Source organism: Podarcis tiliguerta (genome assembly GCF_965153285.1).
Source record: "Podarcis tiliguerta genome assembly, chromosome: 11".
Lineage (NCBI taxonomy): Eukaryota > Metazoa > Chordata > Lepidosauria > Squamata > Lacertidae > Podarcis > Podarcis tiliguerta.
Genome location: NC_139544.1, coordinates 12,077,025 through 12,095,441, shown reverse-complemented (window position 1 = coordinate 12,095,441; position 18,417 = coordinate 12,077,025). Strand labels below are relative to the sequence as shown.

The window sequence follows — 18,417 nt, the reverse complement described above, 5'->3', positions numbered from 1 at the left end:
CTGAATTTGGCCTCCCGAGGGAGGCAAGTTCTAGGCTCTGTGGTTTAACCCACAGAGCCACCCGTGTCCCAAAACCTCAGTATTCAGGTTAAATTGCCATGTTGGCACTTTGCGATAAATAAGTGGGTTTTGGGTTGCAGTTTGGGCACTCGGTCTCTAAAAGGTTCGTCATCACTGCCCTAAATCATACACTGGCCTTTTCTGCAATTGCAGAACTTCTACTCACACCAATGTGCAAAATACCGCAATTGTTATCGTAGTACCTGATTTAATAGGATTTCTTCCATGCAGAGCTGTGTAAGGTGAACTCTCTGTGGATCCATCAGATCTCTTACTCTCCCATTTGGATTCATGGTCTTTTGAGCGCCTCTGTACAAAATAATAACACCACCTTTCAATCTTTTTAAAAAGGGGCTTAATTTTTCATGTCTATATCTATATTCCAAACAAAATTTAAAAAATCCTTCCAGTTAGCATGCACAAAGCTCATACCAATAACAAACTTAGTTGGTCTCTAAGGTGCTACTGGAAGGATTTTTTTTAAAAAAAATTAAACAACATACCAACACGGCTACCTACCTGTAACTAGATCTATATTCCAAATTATATCAGAGCAGAATTTCAGTACACAAACACTAAAAAGTAGTACATAATGGTATCTGTTGCTCAAGAGCAAATGCAAAAGGAATATTTTTTTATCTGTACAATTTGTTTTTTGCACTTTTCAAAGTCCAGATACAAATAATGTTAAAGTTGTCACTAGAGATGCATTAAACATCCAAGGAAACATTGCTAGGAGCTTCTCTTAGCTATTATCCAATGTTGAATTTCCTGATAAATTCAGGGTTTCAGCTAACTTTGTCTAGTTCCTCTAGGCATGTGGTCCTAGCTTACATATATCTTTCAGAAGCCATTCCCCCCAAAAGCCATTCCCAATCCATCTGTTGTGCCATGGAGAAGTGCAGATCATTCAAAGCACGAAGGGCATCCTCATAAATTGCCGGTCCACTTTTCATTTCCAGTGCAGTTTTCTCCAAAACGCACACTAGGAACGTTGGCTGATTATGACAGCCAATTCTTGCTTCTGCTGCTGAGCATTTTATAAAGCTCATGTTTCTCACAAACTGTTGAGTAGCAGAGGGAAAACTCAGGCCTGCTACTTCAATGGGGCTCTGTTTCTGCGGCAGGGTATTTGCTAGACTAATGCAAGGTGGCCAGGCTGCTCCCTGCCTTGGATAAGGTTTCATTTGTGCCCAAGCAGACTGTTCCACTAGAATCTGCAGAGCTGCTCATGTTGCACACAAACCTGGGCTATGAATGTTTCACTGAATTTTAACAGCTAACAATTTGTTTCAGCTCCATAATATTAGCCAGTATATCTATCCTGTAGAGACCGCGGCCGCTGTTTGGTAGAGTCAACCCACTCACTCCCCAAAGAGAATCAGAAGCTAGTTATGATCAGTGCACAGTCACTGAAGGTCCCGCACAGATCCCTAGTAGCCACAGCCGCTGGCAGGGACCAATGAAAGCTGAAAGACCCAATGTGTGGGGTGGGGAAATGCTGGGGGGGGGGGGAGTACTCCACCTCTTTGAAAATGGAGCACTAAAGAAGTCTGCTTGAGGCCTGGGGTGATTATTGAAGCCTGGGGTGATTTCACAGACAGGATTTAGGTATCCTGTCCCTTCAATACAAGCTGTAGCAAGACAGAAAGGTGTTATCTACTAGGCTGTCTTCACCCAGGGAGAAGAGTCGATGGAAGAAGATTGGAAAAAATTTAAAGCATATTTACACAAATACTGTAAAATTAATGAATGTTAGAAGTATATTGGAATGAAGTTACATGGTTTTAGCAGAAGGGTTATTAAGAATGATATGAACATTAAGTGTTAATGCGTTAAATTGGGAAATTGAAAATTAAATTGTATTGTGATAAATTAAAGATTAAATTGAAGAAGAGGGAAAGGATTTGTTGAATTAGATAACTTGAACTAGAATACAAAAAAAGGAGGTGCGAGGAAGTCGAGGAAATAAGCTAATGAAAGATGTGGATATAAAATTTGGATATGTGTTTTTACTTTTGTTTCTTTTTCTTATGTTGTATTGTTTTTATTTCAGTTTCTATTGTGGATGTATTGTTTGTTGAATTTATGCATTGCTTTTTTCTTTTGTTTATTTTTTATTGTCTTTCTTGTTATAAGTATAAAATACCCAATAAAAATCTTATTAAAAAAAAATATCTACTAGGCTCTCTTCACTTACCTGGCAAAAAGCTGCAGCCTCTTTTCGGATATGAGGAGTTTGTTTGACAGAGTCTCTGTCCTGTTTCGAAGCGCTGTAAAGCTTAGGGCTGTTGTTCGGACACGGAAAGTTGGTAACTGCATATACATTTGGTGCAGCATTAACTGAATAAGGAGAACTGGTATACTCCCCAAGCGAACTACATCCCATAAGGCTCTGAGATCGATATTGAGAATGAGAGGTGGCAGTATCCCAGGGCGCATCTTGAGTATGTGTCTGTTGTCTAAATTAAATAAACATATTTTTTTTTTTTAGTGGGACACATGACAAACATGACAAGGTTTGCAAGGAAAAATAGAATGAAAACGAATGCTTGGGCTGTAACAGAATTTATCATATGATTACAAAACAATTTCTATTTAAGCCATAAGCATAATAACCAATTTATTTTACTAACACAGGAACCCCAAATCTGCCTTGGAGGGGGTGAAAATCTCCCTCTGCTCAGCTCTGACAGCTTCCCCACCACCCCTGGTGGTGATTCATGCAATCACCTGAAAGCTGGGCAGAAGCTGGCAGAAACCCACAAAATGGGGGTGGGGAGGGTAAGGAGAGTGGTGCCAGGGGGCCAGCCCTGCTGCCCATCACATGATGGTAGGTGTGCTCCAGGTTTCTTCACTGTGCCAGCCTGGGAACTGGTACAGGGAAGGGGCAATATTTTCTTTCCCACTTTCCGCACTGACTGGTGCTACTCCAGTTACAGCCAACCAGGCGTTTGGATTGTAGTCCAAGCATCCTTTGAAAAACAGTAAGCATAAAATGGTAGTGTTCAAAATATGTGGTGTAAGGCTGATCTGTTAATCTCAAAGGGGCATGCATCAAATTTGGAGTATGGAACTTCTTCCCTAAGCTGCAAGCAATAATATAATGAAAAGGTGTACATTATACTCAAAAGGTGATATCCTATTGCTGATCTTAGTGATGTTGTGCCAGTAAAAAGGTAAAGGGACCCCTGACCGTTAGGTCCAGTTGTGGCCGACTCTGGGGTTGTGGTGCTCATCTTGCTTTATTGGCCGAGGGAGCTGGTGTACAGCTTCCGGGTCATGTGGCCAGCATGACTAAGCCGCTTCTGGCGAGCCAGAGCAGCGCACGGAAACGCCGTTTACCTTCCCGCCGGAGCGGTACCTATTTATCTACTTGCACTGCATGCTTTCGAACTGCTAGGTTGGCAGGAGCCAACTAATTACAGAAGAGCTGGAAAGATATATTATTATTATTATTTGCAGATTCTCCTTCTCCCAAAAAGTCTCCAGTGCCCTTCAAAAATATGTCCTGGGGGTGGGTCGGGGAACTGTTCCCCTTTCACAATAATTAACTTTTAAAAGAGCATGATTTTGCCTATGGTGATTAAATGGTAGACTATATTTTTTTAATGGAAAAAGATTTAGAAATTCCCAAGAAGCTCCATTGCTTTCAATGAAAGTCAATTAGCTCCCCACCATCCCAGGTACCTGAAGCTATATCTTAATCACACACAATTTAAAGCACCATGTTGTAAAAGAGCACACTGCATTCTGAGCCTTTAGAGCTTTAGGTAAATGTCATAGAAAAGCATGGTAGCCATATGACCACTGTAGAAGTTATGATACACCTCCTAGGTATGCAAGCCTTAGGGGCTGTAGTGGGCTGGGACTTCTAACACAAAGACAAATAACCCCATTTATAAGGTAACATAATTCTACACCCCACCAAAGAGCATGGTATTATTACTACCCAATACACTGTGTTTTGGGGTCTGTTCTTGGGAAAGTACTGCAATTGATTTAATTTGTTCAAATAAGTCAACCTCCTACACATCCTTAGTAGCCATTAGACCAGGCTTCCTCAACCTCGGCCCTCCAGATGTTTTTGGCCTACAACTCCCATGATCCCTAGCTAGCAGGACCAGTGGTCAGGGATGATGGGAATTGTAGTCTCAAAACATCTGGAGGGCCGAGGTTGAGGAAGCCTGCATTAGACATAAAATTATTCTTTCTTACAGGAGAAAAAAACCCCACTTGCTGCTCAGTTGTAGTTATTTAAATAAATGATTGCTAATATGCGGATTTTAGATTACTGAAAAAAGGTGCCAGAACAAACCCCCAATATGTATACCCAAAACAATAAGGACAGTTTAAAACTGTACAGGTACCACCTTCCCACAAAGCAGCAAAGAGAGATGGCTTTGAGAGCAAAATCCCAGTTACAGTAATTCCACATGTAATAAAACAAATGTTTAGGGATCAAAAGCCCAAAGTCACCATCGCCTTTGAAATGTGTCCCGTGAGAGGTGGGTTCAATGTTGTGGCCTAAAAAATTGAATGAGCTTACCCAATTAATGACCAAAATGCACTTAACTTGCCAAACAGCTAAGGCATCTAAATTAAAGACTTAGGTACGTTAACAGTCCCCCAAGAAATGAGACGTAGAAGGGTACATACTTATCCACTGGTGGCTCTTGAACATATGGGTAGCATGTACCATAGTATGTAGGAAAGACACATGCTTCTGAGGGTTCTGACCATGCCACTGTTACGGCCGCATATTTGGGGACAAACGGTTTGACCTCTGCTGATAACTTGATGCCCTGAGAAACAAAATGGGTTTTGGCTACATGCACTTGGAGATTAACCAAAATAAGTGAAAAGCCCCATCTATGTGAACCAAACTGTCACACAAGAAGGAGAAGCTGGTGCCTTGTTCTTCTGCTCAACCAAAACGAGTAGGAAAAAATTAAATCTGTAACAGAACACTGAAAAATGCACCAAGAATTTTAGTGCTTAAGCAAACTGCTGCTTCAGAACAGAAGTTTCATTTTACTTTTTAATGTAAAAACTCTGAGAGTATCTGGCTGCAGCACATGCAACATCTCAACTTTGCATTTATAAGGGGGGTGGAAACTAATCTCTGCAGCTGCAGAAAATACACTATAGGCAGGCAATACAGACGCAATGCTGGTTTAGCTATTAAGAATGATTAGGAGACTAGAAGCAGGCTTCAGGCTCATGCGTACCCTCCCGGCCCCAACTTCTCCCCTCTCATGCAAGAATTTCTCTCTTAGACACACACATGCCTTTACCCAGGTTCAGCTTCTTGGTGTGAAATAATGCTAAAGTTGGGGAAAGGGAAGTACAGAGAAGTATGAAAAAGAAGAAGAGGAGCCTGCTTCCCACTCCCAATACCATCACCCTAATTAATGACCAACTAGCATTACATCTGCACTGGCCCTACAAGAATCTAAGAGAAAACAAAGCATTCAGCTGACAGTCAAAAGTCTGTTCACTGAACACCCTCTGGTGGTTGTACTTGCATTTGAAACAGAGGGACAACTGGACACCAAGGGTAGTATTAAATGCTAGACCTACTCAAGAGTGGGCCCGTTGAAGCCGATGGCCATTACTAACTTGGGCTCTTGAATTTCAACAGGTCTACTTTGAGTAGGACTTAGTTGAAAACAAGCCTAGAGGTTTAGTCCATAATATGAATAGTTGTGTTCTGCAGCTCATTAAAAAGATGGTTGACCAGAATTTTGGCAAACGTACCCTAATATATTAGAAGAGAAATAGAAACCGTGTACATATTGTTGCACAAATGCTAAGTTTGCTGGATAACTTATTATATTTGCCTGACCTATTATATGGAAAGCTACTTCATACAGAGTCAAGATTATTGGTCCATCCAGCTCAATATTGTCTACACACTGCCAGGAGGCAGCTGTTTCAGGCAAAAATAGTTCTTATCTGGAAATAACAGCTATTGAATCAGGGATTTTCTGCATGCAATATAAGTGTTCTACTACTCGCCTTCCTCACAGAGATATGGAATGGCCCCAATCCAGCTGTTCCCCAGCAAAGTGAAACTAAATTAGTCAAGATTAAGCTTTCACACTTGATTTCAAAGCAAAACTGCAAATTGTTCATTTGTTTGTTTCTATCGTATCATTTAAATAGGTAAAAACAGGACACTTCTACTCCAGGCTGAGTGAAAAACTTTGATTAACTGCACTCAGAAAAGGAAAATATTTGAAGCTATTCTGCAAAGCACACATGGTCAAGAGTTATGCTGGAGTGTATGCACAACCTATCAAATTCCATGTGAAGAAGAAGATTTTACTACTTCTCCCCATGGGAACATTCATCTCTAGCAAAGCAAAAATAATGTGTAATCCTTGAAGCTACTAGGCATAATCTGACATGAAATTCGTAACAAAATCCTAGTTATCAAAATGGGTAATTGCTTCTAAAAACTTAGGCCATGCTGCAATAAAGCAGTAAGCATTTGGACAAAACTACACATTACATGCAAACAAATAATAGTAACCAACTATTTTTGCTTAGCTTGCAAAGCCTAGGGTGGTGTAGAGGAGTGAAAAGAGCAGCTGTGGGAGGTGTTTCTCTTGCTACCATTTTTCTGCTCCACAGAATTTATCCTCTTTCGGTGTTTGTAAACTATATCTGCACTGAAAGGAAAGCACTGGCACCCAAAACTGTCATACCTCTGGAATTTTATTCCTGGGAAAGAGGCAATTTCTGAAGGAAGCAAAAGCTGCTTCCCAAACCAGAGCCTTATGACTGACAAAGTCTTAACCAAGTTGGTTTAGTTCAAATCTATTTGGCCAAACGGTAATCTTGGGTTTCTGCTACCGTATCAAGAAAGGTGATCTGTTTTTGTATACGTATTTTATGTGCACAAAGTGCTACAATAGTTTATATTGTGTTCTTCAGAAGAAGGGTGGTATAAAAATTAAATATAAAACAAATAAAATAAAATAATAATAAGTTGATGACTAGGACACACGACGCAGCCAGTATTCTTAAAACAAGCTGCTGCCATTCCTCTCCCCTGTCAGAGGTCTTGCCTGCGAAGGCGACAACAGTTCAGGAGGTGAAACTTGTATTTTGCGCGTTTGGTAAAAAACAATTCAACATGTGCTCCTTTCCCTATCGCACAGCCACTAAAAGCAAAGCAGTGGTGTCCTGAAAAGAGAATGGTGGTGGCAAGCAGAAGACATTGGAGGGGGGGGGCAGAGAGGCAGGGCTTAAAACCGGGGGGGGGGGGGGGGGAAGCAGTCCTTTAAAAAAATTCTGGCTAATATACTCAATATTGCACTTCTTCTACGCCAAAAAAAAAAAAAAGAGGAAAAGGTTTGCAGTGCCTTCTCCCGATGACAACACAAGAAGGCATGCTATATCAAACTTCTTATTATTTTCTGAGCACCACTTGAGAGGGGAGGCTTGTTTTTTGCTCTCTGGTGTTGCTGTCCCTCATTTTCCTTTCTGCAGAGAGAAACAGACTTTCTTCGGGGAGATTGGGATTTATTTATTTTTTAAAATGGGGCATCCCTCCCCCCCTTTTTGTTTGTTTGTTCAGGTCTCCTGCCAGGACCTGAGCCATAGACACACAGGTTAAGCGAGAGCAGGTTCAGCGGAGCCACCAGAACGGAGAGCGCCTTTGCCTTTCCCCTTCCAGGACCTCTCCGGCCGCCGTTTACATAACAACCAGCCGCGGCGCGCGGGGAGGCTGGAGGGAGCCGCTCTTTCGCCTTCCGTTCTCCACAGACCCGGCCTCGCCGCCGCCGCTTCCCCGCCTTACCTCGCTGCCCGCTTCCCTCTCTGAAGACATGGCGCGGGTGGGGGGGCGACAAAAGGTCAACGCCCCACCAACGGCGGCTTCCACCCTGCCCTTCTACCACCGGCCCGGCGGCGCGCACTAAAGACGCGGCGGGCGCGCGACTCGAGGGTTAAACCCCAGAGGCCGCGGCCAATCAGCAGCCGCGCCCCGGCTCGCGTGACCGCCGCCATGACACCAGGGGCAACAGGGAAAGGCCGGCTTACCTCTACCGAAACCGTCGCGCCTGTTTAGCGGACGATGGGCAGCCAGTTTTGCCACGCTGCTTGGCATGATTGTTTATATACGAATAACGGAGAGCAAGGAAGGGAAGTGGTTTCAGCATATGGCATGATCTGGGTTGTATCAATACACCTTATCAATATTATTGACCCATTACCTTCTGATTCCTCCAATGAAGAAAATAGTTGGAACAATAACAAAACAGCTGCAGTAATAGGAATTCCGTGCATTATAATTTACCAGATTCAACTAGGAAGTGAGTTTCGTGTATATGCAGAGCTTTCTTTATGATGTCTCATTATGTAGTATTTTGAATGTTTTTAGTCATGGTTTGTGCAGTTGAGGTTGCGTCTGTGTTTACAATTGCACCAAAAAAATCAATAAAACTAAACTTCCAAACTTTTGTTGGTGCCAAATATATTTGTCTCATAATTTAATCAGTTGTCTAAAGGACAGTCATGACTTACTGCTATGAATGCACAGACACCACTTTCCTGTTTCTTATCTAACATTATATACTATAAAAAATGCGTTATATCAATTTTAGCTTCACCGCATAGGCAGAAATTTTGCAGCTTCAATCTCTTGCGAGCTACAAAAATGAGCAATCTTTATAGATACAGCATTACTAATGGCAAACATTTATGCAAGTTTTAACAGAAATTGTTTTACTTTTAAGAATTGTTTTTACCCATAGAAATTATATATAAATAATTTTTATGGGTAAAAACAAACATACATCCATATTTTTTTATAAAATCATTTATACTCTGCATTTTTGGATGTAGCCCACCCAAAATGTCCTACAACAAAATACACTGAATGATAGCAACTGTATTAATAATACTCTATTATTAGGGCAGTTTTAAACAAAACAGAGCTATCCTTTCAAAATTGGTCACCAAGATAAAGTATGAAACAGCCTAAACATATTTTGCCCAACAGTTTCTGTATTTTGCAGTGCAGCCTTTTATATGCTCTGGGCATTATTGATTTCCATTTGTGCCAATATCTGGGGAAGTGAGCTCCCAGGCTCAATTCAAGGTGTTAATACTGGCATTTAAAGTTCAAAATGGCTTTGGACTTCCTAACTACAGAGCACCTATCCAATGTCAACCACCTTGGACCCTACATTCAGTATGCGAGTTTGGTGGTGCCACCACTAGGGGCTGGACTTGACCCAGCTGACTTTTCAGTGGTAGCTTCTCATCTGTGGCAAGGCATGCTTCCCTCAGTATCTGGCTTTCAGTAGGAATTTAAACACATTCAGTTTACCCAGGTGTTTGATGGCTGTTCCTGGCACCCTTGAAATCACTGGTTGGATGTCTATATTTATAATGTTTTTTTTTAAAAAAAAATGATTTGTTCACTGCCCTGGACTCATTTGGAAGGGTGCAATATAAATAAGTAACAGTAAACTGTACAGCTGCCTGCTTTATTTCTGTCATGCCACACCAGAGATGTCTAAGGCTGTAATACTAAACATACTTACCTAGGAGTAAGTCCCATCGAATTGAATAAGGCTTGCTTCTGAATAGACCTGGCTACAACACAACAGTGACATAGGCAACAATGAAGTTGGATTTTATAGCACTGCCATTTTGAAAATTACATTAGGAGAGGTATGTGATCTAGCATTTAATTAAAAATATATCCTTGCACAACTAAAAATACAATTCAATTGTCTCCAGAATATCTATTAATTTTGGTGATTACTGAATGATTTGAGAAGCAATGTGGATGTGGTCATTCTGAGAGCAAGCAAGGTACCTTGCAGAGTGTGACATTGGTACAGAATTAAGCTTCCTAAAAATCTCTTTAATTTGTGGTAGCTCTTGTGGTTGAAGATATGCATTTGTGTCTGTGCAAAACACGCTCAGCTCATTGAAGTCAAAGTGATTCAACAAGATTTCCACCTTCCAACAACTAGTAAATCTGCTATATTGCCATAATTTATAGGGGAAAAATGGAATCGGAGTTTTTCATATACCGAATATATTGATCTACATTTAAAAATAAAATAAAATGCTGTACATGAGCAACAAGTAATCAAAGGGGAACATGCTCCAGGTAACTGCCATGTTTTAGCATCACATTAAATATTCCCTTTGCTGGGACCTATGAAAATAGACTCCAGGTTACAAGAGGCAATAAAACTCAGTCTATGAAGAGTTCTGGCTAACACTTTCAAAGAACTTTACTATTTCATTGAGACTGAACAGAAACTTCATGGAGAGCTGATAATGCAAATCAATACTGTCAAATTAAGCCATTTATTTTTACCTACGGACTACGACCATATTCAGGAGTGAATGACTTCTGACCACCCCAAGTAGGTAGCCACAATCTGTTTGCTGTGACCCTGCAGTAATAAACATGCTAGGCAAATGCCTTTAGACAAGTCAGCAACTATCCCCTGAACTTCAATCTCTGGGGCAGGAAACTGGGGATGTATTCTGCTATTCAGTGCAGTTTGACATGGGTAAAAGCATCTACCAAAGAATGAACTTGGACCTATTGCTATCCCCCCTCCTTTACAATTGCTTCCTATTTCCTATTATCCCAACCTGGCTCTGAATAAAAAGACACACTAGTGAAGAGAAGCCATGACCAGCTGCTACTGGAGAGAGGTGGGAACCAGGCAGCTCATCACAGGATCTTTCTCTTGAGCAGACCTGTACAGAGCTGGATGAGGGCAGTAGATCATTCTTATTCGTACTCACCTGAGCCATTAAGCCTGTTTTTTCCTTCTCTTGTAAAATGTTTCTAGCAAACAAATTCTAAGTAAGTGATATAAATACTACAAACAAACCTCTATATTATTGCCATCAATTGTATTGCATTTTATAGAGTACCAATATATGGCTTTTATAATGTGGACAGTAGTAAACTAAAATCATGAAATGCATAGATTTAGCATTAAAAATATGTTTATTTCAGCAGCTGAAAAGCCACAGGATGAATTGCTTCAACAGTTGGAAGAAGCTTCATTACTAAGAATAAAAAGGCACAGATCTTTGAAGATTTTTATAATCAACACATTACATGAAAGTTGTGAACTTTATTGAACAAAACTGAAAAAAATCAAATAGGCACTTGTTAACTTGTTAAGTGAGAATTCAAGACCATAGCAGCCTACTTTGCATTTTACTGAGCTCTGTTGCTGTGAATAATACAGCTCATGCACAGGTAATGACTTGTTTGTATATTTTTCTTAAGTATTCACTGAATACTACCAACATATATACATTTATACATAAAGTTCCAGAAGCTTAGAGAGGCTGTTCATTTCTGCTGGCCTTTTGGAAGTGGTCTTCTAAATAGAAGGATGTGTGGTTCTGTAAAGAGAAAAAAATGAAGTTTGTTTATAAGTCTGTGGCCAGACATTCCACTTAATGGCTGATAATATAGGGTTTTCAGTAAACAGTTTCTGTCTAGCCCTTGCTACTTAATGCATGAAGTGTCTTTGTCCCTCTCCCACGTCAAGACATCCTAAAAGCTTTATAGAAAGCATTTCTGGAAAAACTTGTTAGGTAGAAATGTCCTTTTTTACCTGGTTCATGAATCATGTAGTGGACCCAGCCAAGGCTTTGCTGAACACCAAGTCTTCTCCATTCTTCTTCAGTCATTAGATGAGTTTTTGGTACTTGCTTTGACAGCTCTCTTGGCAACATCACATGCCTGCCAGGGACAGAAAACACCCAAGTCACATTTATACAGCCACAATTAGTTCTGTACAACTTGTAAAGAAGCTTTATGTCAGAAACTGCTTGAACATTTAAGTTTCAGGCTGGACCTCTGCCTGTGATTTTTGATTACTTGTACATAATAGCCTAAGTTGAAGGAACGGCACTGTAGGTGTTCTTTCATATCTACTTTAGATTTTTAACTCCTTTTAGAGGAACCCCACAACTTGCTATGCAACAAGAAAAGTCAGGATCAGGTGGCTTGTAAACTTCCACTTGCTTCTCGCAAGCTGCATCCATGCAGGAAACCCGAAACAAAAGTCTGGCTCTCCCACTACTGGGCAATAAATATCTTTTATGTGACTTTTATGGTGTTATCTGCAGGCACTTGCAAGTGCCCCTATTTTCCAGGGACATTCCCAGATTTTCAGAAGCTGTCCCAGAATGCCCTGCTTTTCCTTAAGATGTCCCTATTTTCATCGCAGAAATGTTGGCAGGTATGGAGTGAAGCAACCCCAGAGCCAAGGAAGTGGACAGCCTTTAGAAGATATCAGAAGGCAGCCCTGTATAGGTTAAGGTTTTTTTTTTTAAAAAAAATGCTTATTATCTTTTGTTATATAGTCTGTTAAAAACCGCGCAGAATGGCTGGGGCAACCAGGTCGGATATAAATAATAAAATTATTATTATGGAATGGAACGTCCCTATTTTCGTCGGAGAAATGGTGGGAGGCTATGCCACTAGCAAAACTACCCGTTAGCAAAACGCAAAGTCAACGTCGCAAAGGCCCAAAGCTAACATACGGAAACGAGCCTATTGAAATGGCCGTGGCGTTTGGCCCGAGAGACCGTGACCCAAACCCCCTCCCTAAGCTCATCGGCGGCGGATTTTGGCCCAGCAAGTTACCACGGGGCTAAAATGGAGCGGGGCGGCGGGATAGGGAGCTGGGTTCGAATCACGCGCACGCCGCAACAGGCGCTTCCCTCCGCGGCGCCAGCCCTTCCCCAAAGGGCCTGTGAGGAGCGGGCAGCCGCAACGGCCTCCTCCGGCCTCGCCCCGCGCCGTCCTTTGTCCCGAGGCCGTTTCCACCCCCATCCCGCGCACAGCCGGCGGGAAAGGAGGAGGGAGAAAAACAGGCCCGCCGTTTTTCTGTTTCTTCCCCGTCTCCTGTGGTACTGGGAAGGGAGTCTGGGCGGGAAGAAAGGAGGGAAAGCGGAGGGCGGCGAGGGACGCCATGAAAGAGCGGCGGGCCTAGCGGGAGCCTCGTCAGGCGAAGGGGCAGGAAGAGGCCCGCCGCCCAGGGACTCCCCCCCCCCCGGCCTCCCTCACCGGTACTCGTAGTTCTCGTCGAAGTACTTGTCCGAATAGTAGATCTGCTTGTGAGCCATGACGAAGGCGACGATGATGGCGGCGACCACGGGCGCCTCACGGAAACCGCCCCCTTCCTCTCTCTCTCTCTCCTCCTTCTCCCACCTCAAGCAGCAGCGGCGGCGACGACGGCGGCAGCGCTAAACTAACTCGCCCCTTAAAGCCAGCCCACTCGCCCGCCCGGACTCGATTTGAATCCCTCAGCTCGACGCTGATTGGGCAGCGGAGGACTAATCGGGGCGCGCGCTGCCCGCGTGACTGTCGAGGGCCTGTGGGGATTCGGTTCCACGCCCTGCCGCCCCGCCCCTCTCTCTCTGTCTCCTCCCGGAAGGCCGCCGCGAACTGCGCGTGCGCGCCCCACACTCTCCTCGCCTGGGCGAGTTCCGTGTTTAACTTGGGTGGGAGTTTGAGTTTCTTCCCCTCGAGCCCCCCCCCCCCATTGCGCGCCGCCGCGGGAGCGCGCTTGGGTAGTTTCCCCTGTCTGTCCTCTGCCTGGAAGGGGTTGTATTCCTTGCTACCTCCTTGTAGCGTGAGCGAGGTGCTGCTGGAAGGAATTTTTTATTTTTATTTTATTTTGTTTTGTTTCGACTACGGCAGACCAACACGGCTACCTACCTAAACAGTAATGCGTTCGTGATATTTGGGTGGCTTTTTCGGCATCCTTTTCCCTTGGGAATTGCAAACAACGCCGAGCTCTCTGCTTACTCTGGAGTAAGCCCGCTTTGAATTCACGGAAGCAAACTCCCACCGGGTATTATGGCAACCTATATCGCTCCTGGCCGTGTGCAAAGTTTGCTAAACCAGTGCTTTAATCTTCTGTGCAGTTTTGGATATATGGTCTCTCCCCACCCCAAACTATTTCTAAACTGGAGACAGCGGCTCTTGCACAACTAGGATGGAAGTAATTTGCATTTGGTGTGTCATGGATTTAAAGCATTACCCCCACGCCGTCCCGCTTTGCTGTAAATATTCCCATATAAAGACAGTCCCTCCTTGCTGGTATGCAATCTGAAATATATGGCACAAAGGGGAAAGGGAGAAAGGGGAAACTTGTCCCTTGCTGAAAAGACAAGGAGAGCAGGCAGCAATTCCACACAAATCACTGGGAGTTGCTTTATGTATAGACTGAAGTTTGTTCCCAAATCCCACTTATTTGCAGTTTCTAGTTCTCAGTAAAACATTTTTTAAAATTCTTCCAGGCCTTTGAATTTCCTAGCTTCAATGTATTACTGTTATTTTTTAAACAGACTTCTGGATCTTCTGCTTGTTTTGTTTTTTAAAGGGTGCTTGATTGATCTTGAATTACTCTACAAGCCCCAGTGTGTTCACGACTGGTCCATGGGCCCCATTTGTCTGTGACATGACCTCAAGCAAAGTGCCTCCTTCACTCACACTAGAAACAATATAAATAGGGATTTAAATTGTCCATAAAAGCATTTTATAGATGCTTATAGATGCTGATGTCTCATTCAAAGATTCACCTGTGTGCAGAAATGCATTCACCTCATTGGAGGCACATTGGAGAAACAAAAAGAAACAGGTCAGTTAGACATATTCCAAACTAAGGGAACAGCAAGAAAAACCTCTGTGAGTATAAAGTAAGTCCCTCCCCACACAATGTTAGGAAATAACTGGAGAATACCAGTTAATCCTGAAGTACCACATGTGTGTGGAAAGTGCAAAAGAAAAACTGTTGACTGCCTGAATTCAAAAGTATGCTGGGCTTGACTCACTCTCTAGCCAAAAAAGAAATAGGCACAATGTTTGCAAAGTGTGGCAAATATAGGCTGTTAGACCAGGCAGTGGGCCTTCTTGGTAGTGGCACCCGCCCTGTGGAACGCCCTACCACCAGATGTCAAAGAGAAAAACAACTACCAGACTTTTAGAAGACATCTGAAGGCAGCCCTGTTTAGGGAAGCTTTTAATGTTTAATAGATTATTGTATTTTAATATTCTGTTGGAAGCCGTCCAGAGTGACTGAGGAAACCCAGCCAGATGTGCGGGGTATAAATAATAAATTATTATTATTATTATCATCATCATCCTCAACATCTCAGTATTAAGTGCTGTCAATGTGGTCCCCTTGCCTCTAACCATCTCGGAGTGAACGGACTACAATGTCAAGTAAGTTTAAAAGCTTTACTTACAGTAATCAAAGGTCTCTTTCGCGCATTGTTCAATACCACATCAGAAACTACACAGCTTAGGTATTCTTGGTTACAAAATACAGAAGCTGGAATCAAAGACATGATCTAAGTCTGGAGCCCCAGCCTCAGCTTCAGTTACATGGTTCAAGAGACAGCGGGGTGGGCTAGGAGGGACAGGAAGCAAACCTTACTTCCTCTCTCCTTGGAGAAGAGGGGATGTGACATCACAGAGTCTACTCTAGAAATTTAGAACTCTGTGGTCCTTAACCTCTTTACATATTAACTAGCACTGTTTGACTGCAAATCCTCTCCCCCCCCTCCCCATCTCCTATAACATCTTAAATGTGCCTCTGCCTGGATTTCTGTAATTCGCCTCTCCCCTCTCAGCCTATGCACCTAGGCCATTTTATTCTGGAGGGTCTTTTGATCTGAAGGATATATTTTTAGGAGGGGGAGCTGCCAGAGGCTAGAGGGATCAGAAATGTGACCTTACACCAGGGGTTGGGGAACCTCAGGCCCAGGGGCCGGATGCAGCCCTCAGATTTCTCTAGTTGGCCCTCAGGACTCTTCCTACACCACACAATCTCTCCCTAGCCCACACGCCTATGGGCTCTTTTGCCTGGCTGGAGTGTGCCCTTGAACTCTGAAAATGCCTATTGTTCAGCAGGATGGAGGTTAGAAAGAGTTGTGCAAGTCTATATAGCCTGTTGTGAAAAGGTAAAATCTTGCATTCATGGCTCTGCACGCTTTTACTTCTGATCCTGCTCTCCACTGGCATGTGGCCCTCAGAAGCTAGCCTAGAAGACAATGTGGCCCTTGGGGTAAACATTGTTCCCCACCCATTCCTTACATTCATGCCCTTTGAGTGGCACTTCTCTAGGCTTAAGCCTGTGTAGGGAAGTCCCTCATTCAAACCTTTCTTCTGTCACAAACTCACCAGGACGCCATGCCAGAGGGAGGAAATAGTGTTCCCGACAGAACATCTAGGCAAACCAGTCCAGAAGAGGGGATTACAAACAATGAACTTCCAGAGAGTACAATAAATATGTTTATTAGTCTTTAAGGTGGCCAAAGGCCATTTAGCCAATGGGTTGGAATCTGCTTTCTTGACTACTAGCCCCTTCTCAAAATGAGACATGGTGTGCTTATCTATTTGTCAGGGTGTTGTATTTCCAGGAGTCTTCTTATCTTGTCTGAGCATTGTTTGCATCTGACTGGTGTTGTGTTTACTTCCAATGACTTAGTGTCACTGACCTGATAAAGTATCAATTTCCAGGGCATTAGCCATGTCATTCTTCTGCAAAGCAAAACAACAAAAGAGTGTTGCAGCACCTTGAAGATTAATTTATTCTGACATAATGGCTTTCATGATCTATCACTTGTGGATTGAAACTTATATATATGTATTTAGCACGTTATATGTGCTAACTGGCTTACAAATGCCAGAATGTCTGTTCCATTGTTGTTTAAGCCAGAAGGGCAACTGAATTGAATGCATATCTCTGCATCTGTGCTCATCTAACCTGCCCTTCATCTTCCTTTCAGAAATTGGTTCCTGGACCACTATACATCGCCTGGGAGTCTTCAGATAAAGCAAGGCCCAGAAATATTTGGAAAGCTGTCACTGTTGACCTGTTCTGTGCTGGAGCTGGTAATTTAGAATTTAGAATATTTCCCCCTTAGTAACTCGGTAAAGGTAAAAGGACCCCTGACCATTAGGTCCAGTCGCGGACGACTCTGGGGTTGCGGTGCTCATCTCGCTTTATTGGCCGAGGGAGCCAGCGTACAGCTTCCGGGTTATGTGGCCAGCATGACTAAGCCGCTTCTGGCGAACCAGAGCAGCACACGGAAACACTGTTTACCTTCCCACCAGAGTGGTACCTATTTATCTACTTGCACTTTGACGTGCTTTTGAAATTAAAAGCAACCACCAATAGACCAAAGTGGGGAATGTACTCTGAATTGCTTGTATAGACCTGGAGGAGTAGAAAAGTTTTCACCAGCACTTAAAAGTTGACACAGGAAATTCCAGCCGAATGTCTCTTGCTACCCCCCCTTGAATCTCCAAACTGTTTAAACTCCTATGAGCTTGAGTTCGGGGGATTGATACAAGAGAGGCTGTTTTAGACGCTTAAAGGTAAAGGTAAAGGGACCCCTGACCATTAGGTCCAGTTGACCTTCTGATCAGCAAGTCCTAGGCTCTGTGGTTTAACCCACAGCACCACCCGTGTCCCCCCCTTAGTAACTACTTTCCTTTTATTAATTCAGAATTCAATGGCAGAATAGTGTGGTACTCAATTTTTCCCAATTCTCTCTTTTTTTAGATTACCTATTGCAGTTCCAGACTCTGGCTGTGTACACACCTTGCATTTAAAGCCCATGAGGTCCTCTAAAGAATGCTGGAAACAGTAGTTCAGCCCAGCACTCTTAACAAACTACAGTTCCCAGGATTCTTTGGGGGAAGTCATGTGCTTTAAATGTATTGTGTGCTTGCAGTCACAGTTAAGTAATGCAATGACACCTTCCTATGAATCTTGAAATGTTATATCCCCGGGATTAACATCAAGGGCCCAATAAGCCTTGTGTATTCATCTGAACGGGACGCGGGTGGCGCTGTGGGTAAAAGCCTCAGCGCCTAGGGCTTGCCGATCGAAAGGTCGGCAGTTTGAATCCCCGCGGTGGGGTGCGCTACCGTTGTTCGGTCCCAGCGCCTGCCAACCTAGCAGTTCGAAAGCACCCCTGGGTGCAAGTAGATAAATAGGGACCGCTTACTAGCGGGAAGGTAAACGTTTCCGTGTGCGGCTCTGGCTTGCCAGAGCAGCGATGTCACGCTGGCCACGTGACCCGGAAGTGTCTCCGGACAGCGCTGGCCCCCGGCCTCTTGAGTGAGATGGGCGCACAACCCTAGAGTCTGTCAAGACTGGCCCGTACGGGCAGGGGTACCTTTACCTTTACCTTTATTCATCTGAACCAGTCATTTGTACGTAAAAGATTATATTCATAATTTCATAATATATTCTAGTTTCTAGTTACAGTGGTGTAATTGTTAAATGTAGAGCATGATGGCTGTGCAGAAGATCACCTAAACAG

General features: G+C 43.3%; 2 protein-coding genes across 2 annotated transcripts in view; both read right to left on the bottom strand.

Annotated features, from left to right (window-relative positions):
- Positions 1 to 8,030, bottom strand: part of SECISBP2 (SECIS binding protein 2) — a 28,129-nt gene extending 20,099 nt beyond the window's left edge. Inside the window, exons 1-4 of the mRNA XM_083403858.1 lie at positions 7,871 to 8,030; positions 4,720 to 4,865; positions 2,261 to 2,522; positions 264 to 369 (exon numbers count right to left, since the gene is read on the bottom strand). Coding sequence (XP_083259984.1) covers positions 264 to 369; positions 2,261 to 2,522; positions 4,720 to 4,865; positions 7,871 to 7,900 — 544 coding nt within the window. The 5' untranslated portion in view covers positions 7,901 to 8,030. The remainder of the gene's footprint in view (positions 1 to 263; positions 370 to 2,260; positions 2,523 to 4,719; positions 4,866 to 7,870) is intronic.
- A 3,010-nt stretch (positions 8,031 to 11,040) lies between these two features.
- CKS2 (CDC28 protein kinase regulatory subunit 2) lies at positions 11,041 to 13,380 on the bottom strand. The gene is made up of 3 exons (XM_083404478.1): positions 13,142 to 13,380; positions 11,682 to 11,809; positions 11,041 to 11,466 (listed from the first exon to the last, which is right to left on the bottom strand). The coding sequence occupies exons 1-3, from the start codon at positions 13,198 to 13,200 to the stop codon at positions 11,414 to 11,416; spliced, it is 240 nt and encodes a 79-aa protein (XP_083260604.1). The 5' UTR covers positions 13,201 to 13,380; the 3' UTR covers positions 11,041 to 11,413.
- Between the last annotated feature and the right edge of the window lie 5,037 nt (positions 13,381 to 18,417).